Here is a 23,996-nt window from a genome sequence, read left to right on the forward strand (position 1 = left end):
CCCCCATCCCAAAACCCTTCCCCCACCCCATGCCCCTCCCCATCCTGCATCCCCTCTCCTGGCCCTGCACCCCTAGGGCCCCTGGCATGGCCGCCAGGGGGTGCTGAGTGGGGTGAGGTTTGCCACGGGTGCTTCTTCGCAGCAGATACGGGCTCACGAGTGTCACCTGTGGGGTCCAGTATCCAAGCCTCGCCAGGCAGGGTCCGAGGCTCTTTGTGCCCCCGTCTCCGGGTGTCCAGGATGCTGCAGGACCCTGTGTGAGACTGAAATCAGGCAGCTGTGTCTGAAGTGGTCCCGTTTATGCAAAAGGAGCTTTGGTTTATCCCCCCACGCAAACCACAGACGCCATCAAGGGCTCCTGCCGGGGTAGGTGTCAGCTCTGCCTCCCTCTGACCGGCCGATGGCTGGCCTGGTGCACGCAGGCTCAGCGGCGAGGGCCACGTGCAGGTGGCGTAGGTAGCAGCCTGGCGCCCGGTAATTGCTGTGGCACGGCACCGCTAACTGCACGCTCTGGGAGTGATGGGTGAGGTAGCAGAGGGAGAGGACGGGTGTGGCCTCGGGCTCCCGCACAGCTGCAGGGCACATGAGTGATGACCGCGTCCCCAGGGTGTGCGTGGCCATGGTGGCCAGACGCTGCCAGTGCCCTTCCCTCCTGGGGGCACGGTGCCCCGTGGGGTGTGGCTCTGAAGGGTCCCTCAGGGCCAGGTCTTATTTTTTATCTTTCTGTGTGAGGTCAGTGCTCTTACTCTTTTGACTTAGTTTGGGCAAAACGGTGTCCCCCCTGCTGGACACTGCCTGAGGGCACCTCGGAGGCGACGCCAGCGCCCACGGCGGCTGCACCGCGTGGTCTCAGCAGGGCGAGGTGGCCCTACGTGGCCAATCAGCACAGGTAGTGTGGGTCCAGCGCCGGCGGCGGAGCAGGCCTCGCACAGGAGGGCCTGCAGGGTGCTCCGGGTCTCTCCGGCCACACGCCCGGCGGGCCCGCCCTCGGGAGGCCTGCACGCGGCCCGGGTGATGTGCAGGGCAGGTGCTGGAGCAACACCTGTTTCCCGGAAGTTGCAGGTCCCTGCTGCAGACAGACCCTCCCCCAGGGCTTCTTGGTGCCCCCTGGGAGGCAAACCAAAGTGACCCTATATTTTTTTCTGTTTCTTTCCTTCAGCTCTTAGAATTTGACAAAGAGCTGTCTGTCTTTAAGGACAGACTGTATGAACTGGACATCTCGTTCCCTCCCAGGTAAGGACCGCCGCTCGCTGGGCCAGCAGGTAACTGTCCTCCTGTCCGTGCATCTGTCTGTGCCCACCTGTGCCTCCTCCCCCTCCCCCACCCCCCACTGAGCACAGCAGGGGTCTGTTCGCTCCTTTCTCCCAGCATGGCCTCTCAGATTAGCCTACGAGGGACCCACACAGGCAGCTCTGTGTTCTGGATCTTTCTGGAACCGTCGTGGCGTGGGTTTTGGTTTGGTTTGTCCGTGTTTGTCTTTCTCGGGTATGTAAGCTTTTGCTGGGTTTTGCTCTGGTGTTCCCAGAGTCTTGAAATCTGCAGGAATAACAGTGCGTTCCCTCCCGACCAGCCCGGGGCTGCAGAGGGCCGGGGTGGGGGGAGAGAGACGATTACGAAGTGGCCAGGACACCGGGTGGGCGCTCGGCCCGCGGGCCCGTCTGGAAGGACACGGATGCCGCATCACGGGCTCCTCCCACCCATCTCTCTCCTTTCATAGATTCCAAGTACGAGTTCTTATCACTTGGGAGAAAATGGGCCTTGGGCAGGTTCAGGGAAGCTTTCTCAGGTAGACGGGACCTGGTGAGCAAGTGGGGCCGAGAGCGCCGCCTGGCCCCACCTCGTCTGCGTCGGGCCTGGCAGTAAACGCGTCAGATCCACGTCAGAGGAACGGTTGGCCTCAGAACGCGCTGGGGAGCCAGGTCCTCTCAGGCTCCCTCTGAAGGTCACCCCTGCTTCCTGGGCCACACTCCAGTGGTCAAACGTGTGCAGGCTTGAAGGGCCCCCACCATCCACTGGACATGGAACTCGCTACGGGTCCAGGCTCTGGCCAAGGCGGCCGGGCGCTCGCAGCTCAGGGTCGGTGCCCAGACCAGCGGTGCGAGGTTCAGGGGCCAGAGAAGCAGGGACCTGGGCCCTTGGGGTGCCTGGTGAGCCCCCAGCAGCGGCTCCAACACCTGTGAACTCGTGACTCAGCGTTTCAGGATCAGAAGGGCGGCCCTTAGCAATGCCGTCCAGGTGCTGACCACCACGTTGCCCTCAGTCTCTGACGCTACTTTAAACGTACACATCACGTGCGGTGAACCGTGCTCCCAGGTGCAGCTGAAGTCTAAAGACGTCCCGAGGGACTTGTTCAGCCGCGCCTCCTGAGGGTAGTGCCGGGGTCTGGAGCGCCCCTCCCGCTTGACCGGGGTCCAGCGCCTCTCTCAGGGCTGTGGAGCCGGCCAGGAGGGAGGGGGCCTGGGGCTGCCAAAGGCATAGCCCTGTGGACGTGTGCCCTGAGCTGGCGTCAGCCCCTCGAGCGTCTCCCAAAGGCCGCAGCCTTGAAGGTCACCCAGGTGCGAGGCGCAGAAGATGCAGGCAGGACCGGCCACAGGACCTCGTGGTCCGTGCTCAGGTGGCCGAGGGACGAGCCCCCACCCCTAGGCAGCAGAGAGACTGGCACGTCCAGAGTCGGGAGGGACGGGGCTGCGTGGTCCAGCCAGGCCCCGGCTGGCGGTCTCCAGGAAGCAAGGGCCGTCCCCCCGGAAGGCGGCCGTAGCCCTGGCCTCTGAGATCCCAGTGGTAGGTGGGGGTGGGCATGCTTTGGTGCCAAGCCGGAGGAACTCCAGGGAGGGCCTGGGGTTCGTCAGGGTACCTGCGGCTGCGGGCACCTCGAGGGCACCTGCGCTCAGTCTGGGGCACACCTGCCTCGGTGTTTGATGGACTCGTGTGGCAGGAGAATGACCTCGAGAGGTCCCGCCCTCGTCTGGGAACCTGTGGACGTCCTGTGACTTTGCAGGTGCGTTAGGAATGTGCCTGTGCTGTAGGGGCGGCGTCCTGGGCCGCGGGGCCCCCGCAAGCCCATCACAGCAGAGGCCCCCGTCCTCCTGGAGGTGGCGGCTGCCACCCGAGGGAGGTGGCCTGGGCGGGGCAGGCCGCCGGGGGCACTGGGAGGACCATCAATTTAGGGGCCGGATTTTCTCCCTTTAACTGGGAAGTAGCATTCGAAGTCTTCTGAGGTGGGAAAAATCGTGGTTTACAGACTGAGTCATCAGCTCCCAAAGCTGGGGGTCCAGCTCACGGTAGGAAATATACTTGGCCTGTCAGCCCTGTCACAGCCAGTGGTGCAAGACCCAGCAAAGGCTCCTGAGGCCTTTCCGGCCACTGCCTGGCTCATCCATCCCTCCCCCACTGCCCAGGTCATCTCCCCGCACTGTCCAAGTCACCCACCCCTCCCCCGCTTCCTCCCGCACTGCCCATCTTCCCCTCCTCTGGTGCCTGGGTCACACCCATCCCCCTCCCTTGGCTCTGTTGCATTTTAAAAGCATGTTTGTGACCATCGGGCCGAGCTCACAGCCCCCCTGGGTTGCCACGTGGGGTCTGGAGGGCTGTTCCAGACGTGGGACAATGTCAGCGGAAGCAGAAGCGGGACAGCAGGAGGGACTTGGTTAGAAACGGTGGCTGTGTGGTTTGGTACCCACATGTGGTCTCTGACTGTGCCGGAAAATAAGCGATCTCAGGCGTGCTGTGTGTGTGTGTGTGTGTGTGTGTGTGTGTGTGTGTGTGTGCAGGAGCGTGAGCTGTGCACACGTGTGTAGTGTGTGCACAGGATTGTGCATGAGTGTATTCACCTGTGCACACTGGAGGCACGTGTGGCTGTGGCAGCACATGGGGGTGGGTGCATGTGTGTGCATGGTATGTGCACGTGTGTGCAGGGGTGTGTGTGTACCTGTGGGTGTGTGTGCAGGATGTATGCGATCGGATTATAGGCTGATTGCGTGTGTTTGTGTAGGCACGTGTGGATGTGGCAGCGCATGGGGGTGGGTGCATGTGTGTGCATGGTATGTGCACGTGTGTGTAGGGGTGTGTATGTACCTGGGGGTGTGTGTGCAGGATGTATGCGATCGGATTATAGGCTGATTGCGTGTGTGTGTGCAGTGCATGGGCTTGCGTGTGTGCATATAGTATCCACGTGCACAGATATGGGTGTGCACACGTTGGAGTGTACGTACGTGGTGTGGGTGTACACATGTGCATGCAGAGTTGTACGCATACATGGTTGTATGTGCAGACGTGTGGTATGTGGGTGTATGTGCATGGGTGTGTGCAGTATGTCTTGGGGTGGGGGGTTGTGTATGCACATGTGCACGGTGTGTGTACGCATGAGCCTATTTGTGGTGTGGGTGTGTGTGCGTGTGTGCAAGTACATGGCTGTGTGCAGGTGTGCATTGCATAGGTGTGGGCATGTGTGTGCATGAGCCGTGTTTGCACATGTACATGGTATGTGCACATATGAGCGAATAGGTGTTTGCATGTACATGGGTATTTACATGGTGTGTGTGCATGTGCATGGTGTGTGCATGAGCTTGTGTGCAGTTCGCGCGTGTGGTGCAAAACTCGTGTGTATACGTGTATGCACGTGTGCTTCCTGGGTGTATGCACTGCCTGCACGGGTGGGGGTGTTGCTGGGGCATGCAGGGGGTGTCCTCTGTGCACAGCTATTAGCCTAGGGCCATCTCCCGCTCTTGGAAGCTGTCGGGGGCTTCTGGCCTGGAGCGGTTTCCTTGCAGACCGTCCATCTATCGCTTCTCTCCGAGCTGAGGGGTGGGAGCCACTGAGGAGCCGCCTGAGGAGCCTGGCACCCGGGCTGCCCTGGTCCTGCACGGGGAGGGGCAGGCGGGGGCAGGTGGGCAGGGGAGGCGCCCTGGAAGGAGGCAGGAGTCTGCAGGGGTGCCCGCCCGCTGCACGTCCTGCCCACAGGGCCGTCCTGCGTCCAGGCTCCACCACGCTGCCCTCTTTGAGGTGGAAAGGCGGAACCTCCCGCTTCTGTTTCTTCTGGTGTGGCTGAGCCCGTGGGGACCTTTCCGGAAGCCACGCTGATCAGTGAGGGACACCACGTCTGCGTTTGTCTGCGTGGCCTCGGGCAGGGCGGGGTGTGCATGTGGCAGCCCCTCAGTCACAGAGAAGGGCCACGCCAGCCCCTTCCCATGCTCCCGAGGCCCGTGTCATCCTCACGACTGCGTTCTGTGAAAACGGCCCTTCCCTCCCACGTGGGCCAGGCGGTCGGGACAGAGGCGCGTGGGCTCCGAGGCCGTGGGCCCTCGCGCGTGGCTCTGGGCGTTTGTGGGGACGGTCTGTGCTTCACTGGCTGCCGGACTCTGGCCCCTCCTGGGGGCGGGGCCGGGGGGTGTGGGCAGTGTCCGTTCAAGGGGTAGTGGGCACCCCAGGCCGTCGTGCCTGTCCTCACCCAGCTCTCCTCTCTGTGAGGCCTGTTCGCTGCAGCTTGTCAGCCAGGGAATTAGCGAGAGCCATGGGCATCCCTGGTGCCAACGGGCAGTGCCGCGGGAGCAGGGTGTCCTGGTTTTCAGAACCTTTCTGCGCCTTTTGCCTTTGTTATCCAAGCAGTGGACTCACCGCAAACTGGCTGCGGAGTCCTGTTCCCCGTTCTGGTGGAGGCGAGCTCTCAGCTGCTGGGGGCCGGGGCTGGGGGCGGGGTCAGTGCAGAGCCTGGAGTGGAGGCCACCGGGGCCCCCGTGGCTCCAGGCTGTGGCTAATCGCATACCCGGGACAGTCCTCAGAGATGCTCGAGCAGACAGGTCTCCTAAGGAGAGCGAGGGGGCGGGGGCGAGTTTCTCGAGCAGAGGCGTTCGTGACTGTTCTCCGCGGGCTCACAGAACTCCACTCCTAATGGACTGTAACTCAATGCTGTGTGTCACTTTGCTGGAAGAGGTGCTAATATTTCAGGCGTTTGTAGAGCCTTCAATTCTCGTTCTTCTCAGCCTCGGGGACAGTTTTGCACCTTCGTGAGGGACAACCACGAACCGACCGGCCGGTTGGGGTAGAGGCAGGGAGCGCGGCCAGGCCAGGCTAGTGGGCGCACGGGGTGCCTGCCATAGAGACCCTCCGGGGCCCACCCTGCGCTTCAGATGATGCCCGCCAACCCCAAGTGGCCAGGGACGGCACTCGGGACCAGGCCAAATGAAGGCCTTTAAGGCCACGTGGTGTTTCCACGTGCTGGTGACGTAAAAGGCTTTAAGTTCGTGCTCAGAATAACTGGTGGGCAAAGAGTGTGACGCTGGCGCTGGCATGAGCCGTGCCCACCTGGTCTGTCTGTGTGACCGGCCTCGAGGCCGGTTGTTTGCCGTGGACGAGGCGACAGTCAGCTTTCCGCGTCCTGCGTTGTCATCCTGTCCACCCTCCCTGCTCTCCGGCCCAGCGTCCGCTTGCGTCTCCTACTCTCAACCCGGATTTGGGCCGATCGCGGGAGCCCCCCTTTCCTCTCCCCAGGATGGCCCGGCGTGAGTGGCAGTGCTTTGGGACGCCCCAGAGGTGACCACCAAAGCCTGCCCTGTGCCTCCAGCAGGGAGTTTCTAACGTAGAGTGTCTTTCTGAGTTACTGTCGTTGGTTTTAAAATGAAGAGATCAAAGTATGAATATGAGATGGCTTAGCTGCCTTTTCCACTAATGTGGTGGCAGCAGGCTTCCCGTGGTGTGGAATCCTCCCGCGGCCCTGCACGCAGCCCTGCCCTGGACCCAAGTCCCTGTGGAGCGCTGCTGCCCACCTGCGCCCTCAGAACCGCCCCTGCCGCAGGAAGCCTCCCGTCACTGAGGCTCGAGAATTCCCAGAGGTGGCGGGATGCGCCCCACACGCTCCCCTCTCGTCCCACTGACTCCTAAACTGTCTCCCAGGCCTGAGATTCAATCAAGGAAGCATTGGCGTGGCTTTGCCTGGGTGGGGCTGAGGAGGGGACCGCTCCCAACACCATGACAACAGCAAGCAGCGTCTCCGTGTAATCGCAAACATAGAGCTTACCTTCCAGCCCCTGACAGGGTCTCGGGGCCCCTGGGGGTCCACACGTCACGGCCGAGAACTCCCCAAACCTGGAAGTAACCAAAACGCCGCCTTTAGCGGATAGACGTCGGCCGCTGAAGCGGCCGGACCGCTGCTTCCCGCGGACCTGGGAGCAGCGGGAACCAAGGGGCCGGGCGCTGCTGCCTGTGGCGCGGGAGCCGCCGGGGGGTGGAGGGGTGATGCGGCCCCTGCGCTTGTGGCCCTGCGTGCGCCTCAGAGTGAAGCTGACTGGGGAGGTGGACAGACGCACAGTCAGAGTACACACCTCGCCAGAGAAAAGTCACACCTTCCCAAGGACGGACAAAAACGCTCCACGGTGGGAAAGAGGTTTTTACTGGGCAAGTTACTTACAGAAAAAGATCCAGCGAGAGCTTTCGAAAAAGAAAAATATACACAACACAGGGATGAAATATACCGCACGGCAGAAATATACACAACACGGGATGAAATATACCGCACGGCAGAAATATACACAACATGGGGATGAAATATACCACACGGCAAAAATATACACAACACGGGGATGAAGTATACCACACGGCAAAAATATAAACAACACGGGGATGAAGTATACCACACGGCAAAAATATACACAACACAGGGCTGAAATATACCACACAGCTCTGGCCAGAGGAGGCCGTCTCTCTTCAGTGGATACATTTATTTTTATATTAAAGATTCGGAGACACTTTTCAGACTTCTTTTTGGGCCATAATTCAACTTTGGACCATCTATAGATTCCTCTCTGTAACGATAAATATAAGATGGTGACATTTGGACAAAAAGGCTGAGCTCCCTGCTGTGTGCCCGGCCTGGTTCTTGGGAAGGGAGCCAGGAAGCTTGTCCAGCTGGTCACCGAGCCCCGGGTGGACACGGCCCACACCGAGGCACGGGGGCCAGCGCTGAGGGGCGAAGGGCCAGGGCACCGGTTACTCGGGAAGCCGCCGGTCACCCCACGGGGATGCTGCGGGCACCTGTGTCCACAGAGCCGGGTCAGCTCTGTGGCTCTGACCATGGGCCCCTCCTCCCCACGGCAGTGTGAATGTTATTGCCCAGTTCAGGGGCAGCTTCCTTCCACCTCCTTTTCTTTCCCAGGAGTCTCAGGTGTTTGGAAACTGAGTTCCTGCCCGGCCACTGCCTGCCGGCCTCCGGGGCTGCCAGGCACGGGTGGACGGTCTGCCGATTCGCTGGCCGCGCGGGCCCGTCTGCCCTCAGCAGGGCCATGACTTGGGAACACTCACGTTCTCCCCGAGCGAGAAGCCCAGGAGGGTCTCCCCCAGCACCCCCAATTCTCCGCCTCCCGCTTCGGTGAGAACTGGGCCTGTCTGGCCAGGTGCAGGGGCCCCCGCCCCCTCCACCCTCAGGGTCCTCCTGAGCCCGCGTCTCTCGCGCACTGCGGCCGGCCCTGCGGAGTCGGGCGGCCGACACAGTGGGCCTTTGTGCCTCCGCGGCCTGGCTGCTGGCCTCGGGCCCTGGTGACACCACCCGCCTGCCCGCCGCTCAGATGCAGGCCGAGCCTTGTCGGCAGCACCCTGGCAAGGGGGCCGCTTGCCCACATCCTGCATCCTGCGGGAAGGAGCCCGAGGCGCTGGGCGGACAGGTGGGCAATTGTTAGCTTTATCGCAGGGCCATTCGTTGTGGCGTCACTCCCCACCGTGCGGGGCCAGGCCAGCGGCTCCGTCCCACGTCCCCGCCCTGCGCAGCGTTTGCTTTCAGATAAGTCCGCGTGTGCAGCGAGCATTAATCATCGGCAGCCCCGGCAGGCAGTGCTGGGCCATCCTCGGAGTGGCCTGGGCAGGGCCCCCCTCTCGGGCCCATGCCGGCCTTGCCCGGCCCGTCTGCACCGGCACCGCCCTGCTCACTCCTGGCCTGGCTCTGGGAGTGGCTGGCCCCTTCCGGGAGTCTGTCCACAGCAAGGGCCCCCGGTCCGTGGGGTGAGGGTGCCGCCCCCAACCGCCCTGCCCGTCCCGGCCAGGGCGCCCCTCACGGCCAGCTTCTTTTGCCCGCTGAATCACACGTGGGCAGGCCCCACAGCAGCAGCAAGGTTGAGGACACGGACTGAAGGCCCGGGGGGAAGCTTGTCACGGCTCCGGGCCTCCCGGGTCCTTCCCTGTTACTCCTCACCAGGCTGACTGTCCCCGTGATGGCCCGTCAGTCAGCTCCTGGTGGTGGACGGGGGTCTGGACTCGGGCCCGGACACCCTGTGACGATGGCTCTGCGGTGTGCATGGGGACTGTCCGTCACTTACCTGAGTGGGCTTTTCGTGCTGTTTCTAATGCAGGACGCTTGCCCTGGGCAGGTCCCCAGGGGGCTCTGTGGGCATTGGGGTGCAGCCTCAGTGGGACCCCCGATGGCCAGGGCTCCCGAGGGCTTTCCCGTAGCAACAACGTCATAGGTGCAGCTGAGGGTCACGTGGTGGTTCCTGAAGCCCCCGGGACTCTATCCCACTCCCGTCTGCACTGCGTCTCTGAGGGATGCTTTGAGCCGGCCCGTTCAGCACTCTTGGAGCAGCGCGCGTCTGCGCGGCTCCTGCCTGGCAGGGAACGTGGGCGAGGCCCGGGGTGGCCGGCTCCACCTCCCAGACCTCCTGTTGACCGCAGATGTCCCACCGGGTGAACCTGGCCTGCCCCGCCTCACAGTCAAGGACCAGCTTGGGTGGGCTCAGAGCACACGACCTTCCTAGCCCTGGCCACAGCCCTGCCGGCCGCTCTCTCCCCTGACCTTGGCCTCCAGTGGAGGGGGCTGGGGGCTTGCTCTGTGCTCAGCACATCCTGCTCTGGACACTCAGGGTCGGCCCGTGCGGACCCCGATTCCTGCAGCTCCCGGGAGGATGGGGTGGGCAAGCGTCGCTCCTTCAGGACCACAGCCAAGCTAGGCTGGGACGTGCCTGGACAAGCCCGCCGTTGGCCCCCCTTTTCCCTGAAGGACGTTGTAGGGTGGTCAGCACTCTGTGCTGTCAGCAAGGGTGATGCTGTTAGAAGCAGAGATCAGGGACGTTTTGTTTGTAGCCATGATGCTGCTTTGGGTCTGCAATGAACTAAATTCCTGCAGGGCCTGGGGCCGTAAGTCACTGTTTCTGACGAGAGTGTGTGGAATACTCTGGAGGATGGAGTAGGCTGAGAGCCGTTAACTCAGGTTCTGCGGACCCTGACCACGGGCCACAGAGGGAGGGAGGAGGGGCAGAGGCCCCACGCGAGCAGGTGCCCAGGACAGAGCAGCTCAGGCAGACGGTGGCATTTTTCTCCTCCAGCTGAAAGCACAGGAAAATTTAACAGAGAGTACAGTGCCATTCACAGCAAATACCATGTGGTATTTTGGAGCTGGTCTAAAAAGCACATTAGACCTTGGCAAGGAAAAAATTTAGACTGTATTGAAGGCCATAGGAGACGCACCCCGAGAAAGCAGACCCGCCATCCTCATGGGTGTGCAGGGAGCACGGCTGAGGGTCCCCCAAAGCCCGTTAGTTCATTCTGGTTAAATGCACCTGCTGTTAGTTCAGTGCAGCCCAATCAAAATGCCCACGGTGGGCAGTGCAGAGCCCGGAGCCGGAGGTTCCGGTGAGTTCCGGGCCTCAGCCAGGCGGCTAGTGTCGGGGTGTCGGGGGCTCAGCTGGTGGTCACAGGCCCCACCTGCTTCTCGCCATGGCAGTCGGTCGGCTGCGGTGGCCCCATTCCCAAGGGGCCCCAGGCGTCTCCCCGCTGCCGCACCGGGCCGGTGGGCGGGAAGAAGGGCCCGTGCGGCCAGGGCAGTAAGTCAGGGCCAGGCACACACTCCGCCACAGCGAAGGTCCAAGGCCACGGCCCCGGGCACCTGGGCGCTTCCTGAGGTGGACGCCTCGGTGGGACAAGGGTATGGCGTCAGTCTGGGCCCAGGCGTCCGTAGGCTCCTGGGCAGGTTTTCGTTGGGCTGTAGGCCGCATCCAGAAATAAAACCAAGTTCAATAGACGTGTCCACGTCCTTGGGGAGGGTTTATCTGAAGTGCTGGGGGGGACAGTCCTTTGACTTTATTCTGGAAACTTCCATCTGCCTGTTCTCACCCTGGACAGGCTCGGCCTTTCTGAGGTGCGTGGGGCAGAGCCCACACCACCCTCCCCCGGGCGCGGAGGAGGGGCTGGAGGAGGGGCCCCGTGGCTGCTGACCGGTGCCTTCCTGTCCTGTCTCCCCAGCTACCCATACAGTGAGGACTCCAGCCAGGGCAGGCAGTACATGAACACCCGGTGCCCCGCCTGGTGTGACCGTGTCCTTATGTCCCCGTCCGCCAAGGAGCTGATTCTGAGGGTAAGTGTGAGGGCTGCGCGGGCCAGAGCCCGGGCGGGTGGGGAGCCTCGGGCCAGGGGACGTGCCCTCCTGCCGGCCCGGATGAGCCCTGACCCCGTTCTCGGGGCTGGGATGGAGCCCGATCTCCAGTGTCTTTCTGGATTCCAAATAGGCATAAACTGTCACCAGTGCTTTAGGAATCGTTTTAGTTTATTGTGTCCTCGGGGGAGTCAATGAGCTCTTGTCTTCGAAAGAGCTTGGGAGCTATGAAGTCCGTCCTTATTTTCCTAAGTTGTAAATCAGAGCCAGAGTCACACTGGGGCTTGAGAAGTTGCAGATGCATGGCCAGCGCTCAGGAGGCAGCCCCGTGAGACCGGGTGCACGGCCAGCGCTCAGGAGGCAGCCCCGTGAGACCGGGTGCACGGCCAGCGCTCAGGAGGCAGCCCCGTGAGACCGGGTGCGGAGAGTTTGAGCTTCCTGGAGCTTCTCGATCTCCCGGGGTTTTTCAATGCCCACATTTAACACAAGAGGACTGCTCTAGAGAATCAATATCTGCATTGGTTTTGTCAACCCCATCAGTGAAAAAATATAATAACGAGGTGCATTGATTCATCAGGGCAGCGGTCTGGCCTCTGCGTGATGTGGGCCGCCAGTTAGGAGGGGGCAGGAGGTCCCCACGGCCCAGGCCATCCCCCAACCTCAACCCAGTACGTTTTGGGCTCTAGTCACCACCCTCCACAGCCCCCGAGGCTGCTGCAAGGAGCCCTGTCTGCGCCACTGGGCCCCGGGCCCTTTACCCAGAGACGCAGCCAGGAGGGCAGAGCCCCCTTGGCCTGCCCAGGTGCACGCCCGTCCCCCTGCTCAGCAGCCCCTGCAGCCCCCCTCCAGGAGGCCCCGCTGCTGGCCTTTCCGGGGCGGGCCGGCCCTCCACGCTCTGCCTTGAGCCAGAGCCCCCGGGTGCATGGGGAGGGAGGCCGCTGGGCCCGGGTTGGAGGTGGGGACGCATCGGGTCTGCGGTGAGCTTGCTCTGACGGGGCCTGGGGGCAAGGGCCTGCGCCCGGCTGTGACACATCCGCCCCCAGAGCACATCACAGAGGACAGGCGCTGGCTGGGCTACTCCCACAAGCAGCCTTCCCGAAGGGAGCTGCACGGGACACTGGCCCTGACCACACAGACCCGGGCAAGCATGCCTGGTGCCCGGCCCCGGATGCAGCCCTGCCCTCTCTGCTGGGCCTGCCCTTGGGGCCCTGAGATGCCATGTGAGGACATAGCGGCTCACACCGGCAGGCGAGCTGAGCACAGGGCTGCGTCCAGAGAGGGTGCCTCAGGGGCCTCGGGGCGCAGAGAAGAGGTGAGTGTCCTCTTCCAGGGAAAAAGACATCCTGCGGTAAACCCACCAAGACAGCAGGAGTGCGTAGGATGGTGAGGGGGTTGCCCAGGGCTGCAGACGCGTCCAGCAGAAGGCGGCACTGCAGGCTGTGTTACCTGCGTTCACATCATGGCAGCTTCGGGGCCCGAGATTTGATGCTGCAGACACAGCGGGGACAGAGCTCGGCTGGGTGGCCCAGTGTGGGGAGGGCCCAGCGCCTTCCTTGGCGGGGGGAGCCCCGGCAGGCCCTCCCCTGGGGGCTGCCCGGCGGGTGGCAGGCGTTACCAGCCCCCTGGCTGTGGCGCGAGCAGCTTCCGCGGCGTCATCCATCATGCCACGCTCGGTCACCTCGGCATCATGTTCCTTCTGCTTCCCGGCCCCGGAACACGGAGGTGGCGGGCGTGCTGATGAACGCGCAGCGAGGTGTGCGGCGCCCGCTAATTTGTTTATCTGTCTCACGATTATGCACTTGGAAATCACAGTTTCATGCTGCCTTTGTAAATTACCACGCTGCGCTTGAGCGTTTCCCCACTCCGGGGAGGTGCTGTGCTGGCGAAGGATGCGCAGAGGGTCTGTCTTTATGCCTTCTGGCAGCGACCGTGCTGGAAGGGAAATCTGACCTTAAGCTTCCCGCTGCATTAAAGATGATTCAGTTTATAGTCTCAGTCGCTTCAGCCGAGGATGTGAAATCCTGGCCCAGCTGGAGCCACAGCCGACCGACCGCGGGAACACAGCCTTGGCCGCACACCTGGAGTTGAGGTGCCTGTAGGCCGGCAGAGGAGGGAGGGCACCCTGTGCACACAGCCCTGCGTCACTGGGCGCAGACCGCTGGGTGCGGCAGTGTGGCGTTCGGGGAGTCTGTTCTCGTTTGAACAGGGAGTTCTGGGTCACCAACAAATGGCAACAGGGCAAACAGGAACCGGTGGGCTTCCTCAGTGCCGGGGGCACAGCTGGAAAGAAAGCTCACAGCTGCCCCGACTGCGGCGAGCATGGTCCAGGGCCCGGCCCAGAGGCAGAGGGGCGCTCGGGCTCCACACCAGCGGCCCGTGTCGCCACCTCCCAAGGCCGGAGCCCTCCCACCTGGGACAGCCGGGTGCCGAGGTGCTGCCCGGACTGCCCGGACCTCCCTCCTAGGGCCCAGAGGCACACTGGCGGCTCTGAGCCGGCCGGAGCCCCACGGAGACGTGGGCGGGGTGGCCACGGGCGGAGCATCGCTGGGCTGCCTCCCGCTCGCTGCTCTCCCAGGAAACCCCACCATTTCCGCCTCCCATGCCTCTCCCTCTGTTTGCTTTTCCCAGTCGGAGAGCGAGGAGAAGGTTGTCACCTACGACCACATCGGGCCCAGTGTCTGCATGGGAGACCACAAGGTGACAAGAGCCGTGCCGCGGTCTGGGGGCTGGGCCCGAGGGGCGGGCCGTGGTGGGCTTTCCAGGCTGGGGGCCGTTTCTGCTTCTACTGCCCCTCTTCTCCGCCTCCTTCGTCTGCTTCACAGAGGAGGCCAAGTTGGTCTGTTTTTATTTAACTTTAATAAAATACCAGAAGGTAGGTAGGTAGGGGCTAGATAGGCAGGTAGATGAGAAGACAGAAGTGACTGGTCACAGTAGGATAAAATGCGCAGTGTTACTGTTTGTAGAAGGAGGCTGCGTCCACCACTGGCTAGTTCTGGGGGCCGTTTCCTGCACTCAAGTACATTCCTGGCTCCTGATGGCGACCGCCCACCACCAGTGCGGGCGGGAGACGGGCGTGTCACCGACCCAGTGCCTCGGGGGAAACACCGAGTATTTGTTCCGGGACTAACTGTGTACGTGTGACTGGCCCGGGCACCTCCGAGGGGCGTGTGGTGACGGGTCGTGTGTCACCATCAGCCACGTGAGAGACGTTCACCGTTTCCCATTTTCAGGGCCTCTGGGCGGGTCGCCCACACTGCCCAGTGGGCCGGATCCCAGGACGGGCTCTGTCCTTCCCCGTGTTCTTTGGGCCTGAAATCAGCTCTCACGTTGTCTTTATCTGGAAACAACACCGTCTTTAGAGAACACGAAGGCCCTTTGCCTCTAGCCTCTGGTCGCCCAGTCCCACCAGCTCCTCGGGAACTGGGGCCCGGCGCTGGGCCTGCGGGCCGCGGCCGGGAAGCCCGGGAGCGGGGTCTGGGCGCCCGGTTCTGACAGCCTCTCTTCTCCCGCTGCAGCCCGTGTTCCTGGCCTTCCGCATGGCGCCCGGGGCAGGTAAACCTCACGCACGTGTGCACAAGTGTTGTGTGGTGCAGTGAACTGGTGGTAAATATGCCTCCTCCCTCGAGTTCACCTTTCTGAGCTTTTTGTGGTGTGTCTGTCCCCTTAACAAATGGCTGATTCCACGGCAGGGAAGCGATGCCAGCGCCACGAGGGGACCCCCGGCGAGACCTCCCTGCAGCACGAGGAGCCACGTGCTCCGACAGCTGCATCGACAGACCCGCCTGAGCGCCACTGCTAGACGGCCGGCCCCACACGTCGCTTCAGCCCGGACGGCGCTCCGGACAAGCCTCACATACCTCACTGTCGTGTCTGCTCGTGTGACATCAAGTAGAAACATTGGGATTTTTTAAATAAGTCACAGTCCTGTTGCCAAAACTCTAATAGACAGCAAAGAGATTCTGCATTTTAGACTTCACGGTTTTCGATTTTTAATCATTGTCAGCGTGGAGGAGCTTCTCCGGCGTAGAAACCCCACAGGGCTCGGAGTCCCCTCCGTGGCGGGGCGGCCGGGGCTCTGCCGGCCAGCGGCGTGGCCTCGCTCTCACTTCTGGGGGCCCCTGTTCCCTGTTAGTCACATGGTTTCTGAATCACACTGCGGCTGCTTTCCATTTTTATATATATAAATATATATAAATATATACTTTTTAAAAATAATTTATAAACCTTACCAAAACTTACGCTAAATATACTTTCCAGTATGAACGCTTAAGTGTCATATCAGCAGGTAGAATTGGCGTCTAGGGGTTTGGTTACATGCACGTCAACACACAAAGCTATAAAACAAGTACTACGACCCAGCAGAGACGTCAGGGGTCAGACCGACCACAGCACGTCCATACGAGCAGCTGGAGACTCCTAGGCCTTTTTCTGTCTCATATTAAGAACTGAATGTGAAGTTTATAGCTCGCTCGGGTGTACCTTTTAAGAATTTTGTAAACCGTTTTGTCTGTCTTTTGTTACCGTTCTATGGTGCCAAGTATTCTACATAAAACAATAATATCATGGGAGAAATAAAAATAGCTAGTCTGCTTCCGATAGAAACTGCTTGTAATGTGGCCTGTGTATAAAAATATCCAGAGAAACAAGCTGTACGCGTCCTTGGACGCTGAACCTCTAACGACCTGTCGTAACCCTGCTGCACGTACTTGCTCCTGGCACCCGGCGGAGCCGTGAGAGGTGGTCCCAGGGCCCATGGATGAAACACAAACGAATGTTTTATTAACTTGCTTTAACACTACAGAACTCCTGGGCTGGGTGAAGGCGCTGGGTAGAAGCTTGCTTTAGATAAATCACAACCGTTGCAAGTGAGCTGGCGTCCACGTGCCGAACCTGTGTCCTTGACCGTACCGTCGGGGTCTGTGTCGAGCTGTGGTCGCCCTGCTCTGGCCGACTCACGGCGATTCTGTGCAGCGGGGTTTCAGCTGTTGGTCACTCAGGAGGCCTTTGGAAATGACCGCTCCGGTCCCTAAGCAATAAAATCGATCGTGGTGAAAATATCCCGTCTGCTTTGCGTTTCCTCCTCCCGTGCTCCGGCCCGTTGTAGCCTGCAGTGCAGGCTACGCTCGTGGCTCTCGGCGGTCCTGGACTCCACTGTCGGATACTGTTACAGAGCTGAGCTCTGGCGTGAGAGCAGAAAGATCATCTTTCGGATTTTACTGCAGAGGTTACTGCTGGGACTTACCCCTCAGCGTTGTTTAAATGAGATTACATAAATGTGTTGCTTTCCTCAAACTTTAAAACTGGAAATTCCTTTCCTCTTGAGCTGAAAGAAGAGTTCACTCACATAAATTTTGAAAAAAAATTAATGCTCCCTTAGAAAACCAGCCAGTGAAAAACGTCTGTTTTTTAAATTGATGCAGCCATGTAGCAAAAAACACCCAAAAAACAAAACTTCAGCCTTTTACATTTCTCTTTAACATTTTCAGTAATGCCTTCCAAGAAGAATCTTTCTTACAGTAATACAACCCTTTATATTCAGTTTTTAAAATTAACACAACAGTTATGCAGCCACGTGGAGCATCCAGAGTCTGCACGGATGGGGTGGTCTTCTGTGAACCAGAGCAGACGCTGTTAGCTGGAATCCTGGCCCTTGGATTCCGGGGTGAGGGACAGGCCAGAGAGAGGGCTTCCGGGACCTCCGCGGGGCTGGGGGGCTGGGTCGGTCTGGCCGATCCAGGGAGGTGCCCCGGGTGGAGGCCGGAGCTGCCCAGGAGGAGGACAAGGTCCAAGCACTGGCCAGACGTGCTTCCCCCGCATCCCAGGGTCAAACGGGCAAAGAAAACTCCAGGGCCCCTGAGAGAACTGACGCCGGGGCAGCAAAATTATCTTGGATTTCTCTTTGTAGTCCCGGTTTGAATTAAACCCCGCTTTCTACCGATGAAAACAATCTATTAAACCGCAGGAGAAGTGCTACGGTGCTGATGAATTTAAAACCTGATTTACTTCAAATTATGTAGCTACTAAGGCTGGGCACGTTCCAACCTACATAATCATGGCAAAGCACGTCAGCAGGACAGCAGGAGCTAGGGCCCAGCGGCGCCCCTCACCGCCCCCGCACCCACCAAAGGGGAAAGGCGCCACTCCGGGTGGGGCAGGAGCGGGGGTTCACCTGCCCTTTCCGGCAACCCCAAATGTGTCTAAATCTGCCCACACCTCATCCACCTAAGCCTCCAGAGCCCTGGGGAGGGCGCCCCGGGCTGGCGCCGGTGCAGTTGCGGGGAGGGACGGAACAAGGGGTCCTACCTGCTGCCCCGCGCGAGCCACAGCTGCCTGCGCCTGAGGAGCCGCCGCCGCCGCCGAGCGCCCCGCTCCATCCCCCCGCCGTCGGCTCCGCTCCCGCTCGCTGAGTCCTGGCTCTTCCCGGCCCTCGGCCCCGGGCGGCCCCTTCCCTTGGCCGGCAGCCCGAGGGTTCTCGGGCGGGGCCGCCTTCCCCGCGCCGGGCCTCGCGGTGCCCTCGGTCCTGCGAGCTGCTGCCGCCCGGGCAACCCGGGGCGCGAGGCGACCGGGACTCCATCGCACCCCGATTCTGAGCCGGACCTGCGCCAGACCCAGGCGCCCCTTCGGCCGAAGGCGCGGACCCCGCGGCATTTGAAGACTGGACAAGGGGACCCGGGACAGGGCCCGGCAGAGGCAGAGGGCCGCGCCACCGCGCCTCGCCCGCGGTTTTCGATAAGGAAGAAACACGCGGTGCAGCCTCGGGAGCCACGGCTCCGACGGGGGACGTGTTAAATAATTTATTGATTATACAAAGTGATTCCTCTCAGGACGCGCGGCAGCGGCGGTCCCGATCCCGCGCCCACGCCGAGGACAGGGACGCGGGCGCTCTGGGGTCCCCGCACGCCGAGCCCGAGCCAGGCCGCTTTATAACTTATTCTGTAAAAATATATATACACACTCCGGCGCGGGCGGCTGGCGAGGGGCGCCGGCCCGCGTCCCGTACCCTGGTTGTCCGGCCTTGCCGCCGCGTCCTCACGAGGCGTCCCCCGCGCCGCCGCCGCACGGGCTGACCAGCGCCAAGTTCGAGGGTTTGTGCTTCTTGAGCAGCCGCGTGATCTTCTCATCGTCCGAGTTGGGGTCCAGGGGCCGGGTGTACTCGTCGTCGTCCTCCGCGTCCGAGCCGCCCGCCTTCAGCTTCTCGGCGTCCGAGTCCTGCTGCTTCTTAGCCGACGCCATCTCCGCGGCGTGCCGCTTGCGCCACTTCGTCCGCCGGTTCTGGAACCACACCTGGGGTGGAGGATGCCCATCAGGCGGCGCCTCCCGAAGCACCCGGCCCGCGGCAGCTTGGCCCCTCGGTGGCCCGGCCGGAGACGCCGCCGGCCGCGCAGACGCAGAGGGACGCCCGAGGCCACCCCTCTGCCCGGGCCGGGCCGCAGGGCTGGGCGCCCCCGGGACCGAGGCCAAGGCCGACGGCCGCTCGCAGACCGTTCGCAGGACGCGGGGGAGCGGGTGGGCCTCGGCGCAGCGGGACCCGCGGGGGGCCGCCCAGGCCGCAGACGCCTCACCTTGACTTGGCTCTCGGTCATACCCAGGGAGTAGGCGAGGCGCGCGCGCTCCGGCCCCGCCAGGTACTTGGTCTGCTCGAAAGTCTTCTCCAGCGCGAAGATCTGCTGGCCCGAGAAGGTCGGCCGTGAGTGCTTCTTCTTGCCGTCCTTGTCCAGGACCCCGCTGGCCTGGGCTGCAAAGGAGGGCGGGTGAGTGCGGCCGGCGGCCCCGCGGTCCCGACCGCCCCGCCGCCCCACGCCGAATCCGCGGGTGGGCCACTTACCCGGGCCGGCCAGGCGCGGGTCCCTCCAGGGCGAGCCCTGCACCACGCCAGGCCAGAAGATTGGCGGGCGCCCGGGCAACTCGGCCAGAGGCTTGGGGTAGCCGCGCGCCACGGCGGCCGCGGGCCCGAAGTAGACGCCGGCCGACGAGGCGAGCCCACTGAGACGGGGCAGGCCGCCCAGGAGGCCGCCGCCCGCCGCGCCCACGGGCCGCCCCAGGATGTCGCTGATGCCGTGCGGGGTGCCGAGCGGCAGCTGCGCGCCGAGGCCGCCCAGCGCGGGCGCCTTGAAGCCGGCCGGGCCCTGCAGCGCGTACGGGAACAGCGACGTCTTCATCTCGGCCATGTTGTGTAGCGCGGCCAGCGGCGCACTGCTCAGCATGAACGCGCCCGGGCGGTTAGCGTCCATGGGCGCCGCCGCCGCCGGCCCGGGCGCCCATCCGGGCCCCGCCGCCGCCGCCCGCGCCCGCCGGCCCGGGAAGTTTGCGCGCGACCCCGGCGGGCGCCGGCTGCAGCGGGGGCTCGGGGTGCGGGCGCCGACGGCGCGGATGGCGGGCGCGAGGGAGGTCGGCGGCTCCGGCGCGGGGTGGGCGGCGGCGGGGGTACTCCGCGCTGCGGCGGTGGCGGCTCCGGGGCCGGTCGGAGCGGCGCCGCGCCGCGCGGGCTGGACGCGCTGATAACCGCGGGGCCCCCAGGCGGCGCGCGTGCTGATTGGCTGCCGGCGACCGCGGCCCGGCCATTGGCCAGCGCCCCCGCCGTCTGCGCGCGCCCCCGCTGGCCGCGCACTCCATGAAGGGCCCATTAGCCCGGCAGGTGCCTCCCGGGCTGTAAATTTGCCCCCTGATTTATCTCCCCGGGGACGAAATAAATCCCGTTGGATGGGAGTTTAGTTAGGCAAAGGTTTTAGTGGGAAATCAGGAAAAAATACGATAACATATTTTATCACCGAAAGAATGCAGATTTGAGGATCCACTTGGCACACTCCGTGCGCCCATTCGGTGAAGAGGCACAGGCGGGAGGGCGCGGGGATTCAGCAGGCACCTTCGGGGTCACAGTCCGCGCCCCGCCTTGCGGCTTCCCGGCCGTCCCGGTCTCAGGTTTGAGGGAGGAACGAAAACATTGCCGGGAACATTCTCCTCTGGGATGCAGAAGGGCGGAAGAAGCGGGACGTCAGAGTCCACGGGCCGAATGCTAGACTTGGCCCGCGAGAATCTGCTCTGGTTTCACCAACCAATAGCTGGCGCCGTGGCGAGGCCTGTCCCGGGGCCACACGCGAGGCTACCGAGTTGCGCGCGCTGCCGGAGGGGCGGTTCCCGGTCCCCTCCCTGCCCGCGGGACTGTACAGTGTCGGGTCAGGGCGCGGGGACCGCCCGGGCCTCCCGGTCAGTCGTTTCCCGGCCGCGAAGTCGCAGCTTGTTCCCGGGGGGCAACCTGAGTCCGGAGCTTGGACCTGGGCGCCCCGACCTAGGGCACAGCCGTTCCCTTGTGAAGCGCGGCCCGAGCCGGCGGTCGGGGACCCTGGCAGGCTCAGAGTCCGGGTCCCAAGGCGTGCGGGGCCACGCTCAGGGCCTTAACGTGGGCGTGCGCCCGAAGTGCAGCCAGCGGGCAGAATCGTGGCCTTTTGACGGGCACGCAGGGCCCATGGTGTCCTCCTCTGGGTGGAAAAGCCTCCCACCCCGTGGAATTGCTGTGCGGGTTCAAATAAGATCGCAGAGGACAGCGGGCGCCGGCAGAGAGTCAGTGCTGAGTACAGTTCTGGACGTCGCCTCCTTGGTTCTCTTGGCTGGTGTCACAGCAATTACTAGGTGGCGGCTATTATTATTATTCGCTGCCTGCTGGGAACGTGACGGGAACGTGTGCGAACCGACGGCTGCAGTTTCGTGGCTGGGCGGCGGTGTGCGCCAGGCCGGCCTCTCTCAGGCCTGGTGTGGTCGGTTAGCAACGACGTTCCCGTTTCACCCCGGCCGCCAGGGTTTCTGTGGCGCGGACGAAGGCGACCCTCTCGGCTCTGTGCAGGGACCCAGCGTCCGCTGGCACTGAGACCTTTGGGGAGATCCATTTTCGTTTTGTGCAGTTAGCTTTCGGGTCTTGGCGCTGCGAGTCCTTACGCCAGATCGCCGCTCAGAAAGCCATTGGCCGCCGGGGCTGGGCGGACGTTCGGTGGCCGCCCCTGCCCACGTGTGCGCGCACCGTGCTGTCCCGGGCGGCGCGCCGTGGCGCGTGTTGGCCCCGGCTTCAGGCGCGGTGCAGTCCGCGCGCATGGGAATTTCTCTCTTCCCGCCTCCTCGGTCGGGGCCGCACTCGCGGGATCCGGGTGTGGCTGCCCCGCAGGCGATCGGCACCTGCGGAGCCAGGCCCGGGATACCTAACGAGCGCTCACCTCTCGCATTCCCGCGCTACCTACGGGCGGCCAGGCCCCGAGACCCGCCCCGGGCCTCACTTGAGCCCCACCGCCTCGGGCACAGCGTAGGTGCTCCCCGAGAGCCCAGCCGCAGGGAGGATCCTTCCCAGCAGGGTTTGCGGCCCTCTGGGCTCCTCGGAGGCGGCTAACGGGGTGGCCAAGGTTCGGGCTCTGAGGGCGTGGCAGTTACTGGCTTGGGGGCGGGGCCAGAGGAGGAGGGGCGGGGCCAAGCCAGAGGGGTGGGGCCGGGTCCCTACTCCCGGCACCGAGGAGCCGACTCTGGGCAGCTGTGGCCCAACAGTTCTCTGGGGCGGGCCGGGAGTGGCGCGCCCGGACGGGGCGACAGGGCGCACTATCCTCCCTGCGACTCTGGCTCGGTGGCTGGAGGAACACCGCAGCTCTGGGTGCCGCGCTGTGGCTCCTCGAGCACCCGGGCTGGGGCCTCCGCAGCCCTTTTGACCGCTGAGGAAACAGACACCCCGAGTCGCTGCCCTGAGTCCCGGGTCTGTCTACGCCGCCGGGCCCTCCCTGGACTGCGGCCGGAATGCTTGGGGTCGCGAGTGGGGCTGCTTCTCTCCTGGCCGCAGAGTGCTCGGCTCTCCAGGGAGCCAGTGGCCCTGGGTGCCGGATGGGGGGCCGGAGTGCGGTTTGGAAGGCCCAGAGAGCATTGGGGGCGCCCGGGGTGCGGGGTGAGGGCGGCCTCTTCTCCATGCTCTCTGGTGGTGGGTGTCTCGGTGCCCTCCCCATGCGTCCTGTCCTGCCCGGCGCGCGGGGGTTCCCAAGCCCCGGACGCAGCCCCCCAACCCCCCAGGACGCCACGGCACGGGACACCCTCCCCCAGTGCCCCAGTCCCTGGTGTGTAGGCTTGATAACTTGCTCAACTTGCCTGCCCGCCATCTCTGCGCGCTCCGAGGCTGCGCCCCTCCACCTTCTACGCGGCTCCCACGCCACGCCCTCCTCCTGCGCTCCCGGGAGCCGCCCCCTGGGTAGGATCAAGGGAAACGCCCCTCCTCCGGGGAAAGTGCCGTGGCCGCCGGTGGGGAAGGAGCGCCTCTCGGCCTCCGCCGCTCGTGCTGGTTGCCGCCGGGGTGGAGAGGTTCGCGAATGCCACCTCCTGGTGCTGAAGGAAAAGTCCTGCCTGGGAAGGCGGCGGGCACTTCGGCGCTCACACTTAGACGCTGTGGGAACACGCAGAGCGCGCGTTTGACAGAGACCTTTACTTAGTCAACGCTGATTTATTGGGCACCTACTAGGTGCCAGGCGTGCTCTGGGAGAGCCACGTGAAGGCAGCGAACTCCACCTCTGCACCCCGCCCTGCCCCAGGGGAGGAGTGGGTAATAAACAATAAACCAAAAAACTTCCGGAAGTCCCTGCAGGAGGGGAACAGGACCGATGATCGCTGGGAAGGGGGAGGTCAGGGAAGGTGGTCCTCCTGGAGGGCCAGCCAGGGCCAACAGGTGTCCAAGCCCAGGGTGGGTCAGAGCCCGGCCGGCAAGGGGGGGAGGGAGGGGGGGCGGAGAGGGAGGTGGGTAAGGGCGCTTGCACCTAGAAGGAGCTTGGATTCTATCTCCAACCACACAGATACCCCTGGAGTTGGCAAAAAACCTTGTCAAAGGAAAGAGTTGTCATTTTGCGGCTGGTAAGTCATGGAGCTCCCTGCTCGGTGACTGCTCGGTGGCTTCCTGCAAAGGGCAAAGGGCCCGGGCATTGTCCTCCCATGTGTGAGCAGTTCTCAGCCTCTGGGAGCTTGAGGAGGTGACCACACCTGGGGGCGGATTCAGGGGGCTGCTGACCCAGGGTTGGTAGGTCAAGAGAACCAAGTGCCGCCCGCAGCTCTGGGATGAAGGGGCAGAGGCGCGGTCACCTGGGCCCTGGAGCTGCAGGAACTCCCAGGTTCTGGAGATGCTGAAGGAGCCCTGCTGGCGCAAATCCCACCCGCTCCCAGCAAACGCCCGGGGCACAGGGAAAGACCAGACCCCTGCCCATCCCGCTGGGCGCCCTCCACTGGCTGGCCCCCGGAAAGGCGGCTGGCGGACACCCGTCACTGCGCAGGGGCGCGAGTGGAGGCTGCCCTGCTCACTCCCAGTGCCACCAGGGCAGTGACTCTCGCTGTCTGAAGGCAGCGAGAGCACTGAGTGCTGAGGGTGTGCGGGGCCTGGGGTGAGGGGCACGGGTGGCTGGTAGGGGAGACCCAGCTGGTCACCGGGCCCCGCCTCACCCCTCTCCCACCTGCATTAGGGCCCAGTGCCGCGCACCACGCTGCAACTCGGTCTAATCCCCACGTAGTGACCCGTGTGCCTCGGACTGAGGCCCCCTGTGGCCTCGCAACCCTCTGACCCCCACACTGGTCCGTTTGCTGCCGCCCTGCCTTCCGCCGGCCCCCGGACCACTGTCCCCCGTCTTCCTGTGGCTCACTTCCTGCTCCC

At 63.3% G+C, this 23,996-nt stretch overlaps 2 protein-coding genes across 8 annotated transcripts in view; one reads left to right on the plus strand and one right to left on the minus strand.

Moving 5' to 3' along the window:
* The window catches only part of INPP5A (inositol polyphosphate-5-phosphatase A), a 179,983-nt gene extending 163,579 nt beyond the window's left edge, over positions 1–16,404 (plus strand). Inside the window, exons 12-16 of one of the 6 annotated variants that reach the window (XM_033420656.2) lie at positions 1,160–1,233; positions 11,218–11,329; positions 13,976–14,044; positions 14,863–14,899; positions 15,037–16,404. In XM_033420656.2, coding sequence (XP_033276547.1) covers positions 1,160–1,233; positions 11,218–11,329; positions 13,976–14,044; positions 14,863–14,899; positions 15,037–15,146 — 402 coding nt within the window. In that variant the 3' untranslated portion in view covers positions 15,147–16,404. Of the gene's footprint in view, positions 1–1,159; positions 1,234–11,217; positions 11,330–13,975 lie in introns of all 6 variants that reach the window. The other 5 variants (XM_012531624.3, XR_007471502.1, XM_049697523.1 and 2 more) reach the window with 5 other exon arrangements.
* Positions 15,743–22,995, minus strand: NKX6-2 (NK6 homeobox 2). Of its 2 annotated transcripts, XR_007471503.1 has the most exons (4): positions 19,173–22,995; positions 18,910–19,082; positions 16,863–18,631; positions 15,743–16,670 (listed from the first exon to the last, which is right to left on the minus strand). XR_007471503.1 is itself a non-coding variant. In XM_004265696.3 (3 exons), exons 1-3 carry the CDS (start codon positions 19,969–19,971, stop codon positions 18,377–18,379), a joined length of 1,227 nt encoding a protein of 408 aa, XP_004265744.2. In that variant the 5' UTR covers positions 19,972–22,995; the 3' UTR covers positions 15,743–18,376. The 2 variants fall into 2 exon arrangements, 1 of the variants encoding a protein (XP_004265744.2); XM_004265696.3 differs by having other exon boundaries at positions 15,743–18,631.
* Positions 22,996–23,996: the final 1,001 nt, after the last annotated feature.

Source organism: Orcinus orca, chromosome 14 (genome assembly GCF_937001465.1).
Source record: "Orcinus orca chromosome 14, mOrcOrc1.1, whole genome shotgun sequence".
NCBI classification, from domain to species: domain Eukaryota; kingdom Metazoa; phylum Chordata; class Mammalia; order Artiodactyla; family Delphinidae; genus Orcinus; species Orcinus orca.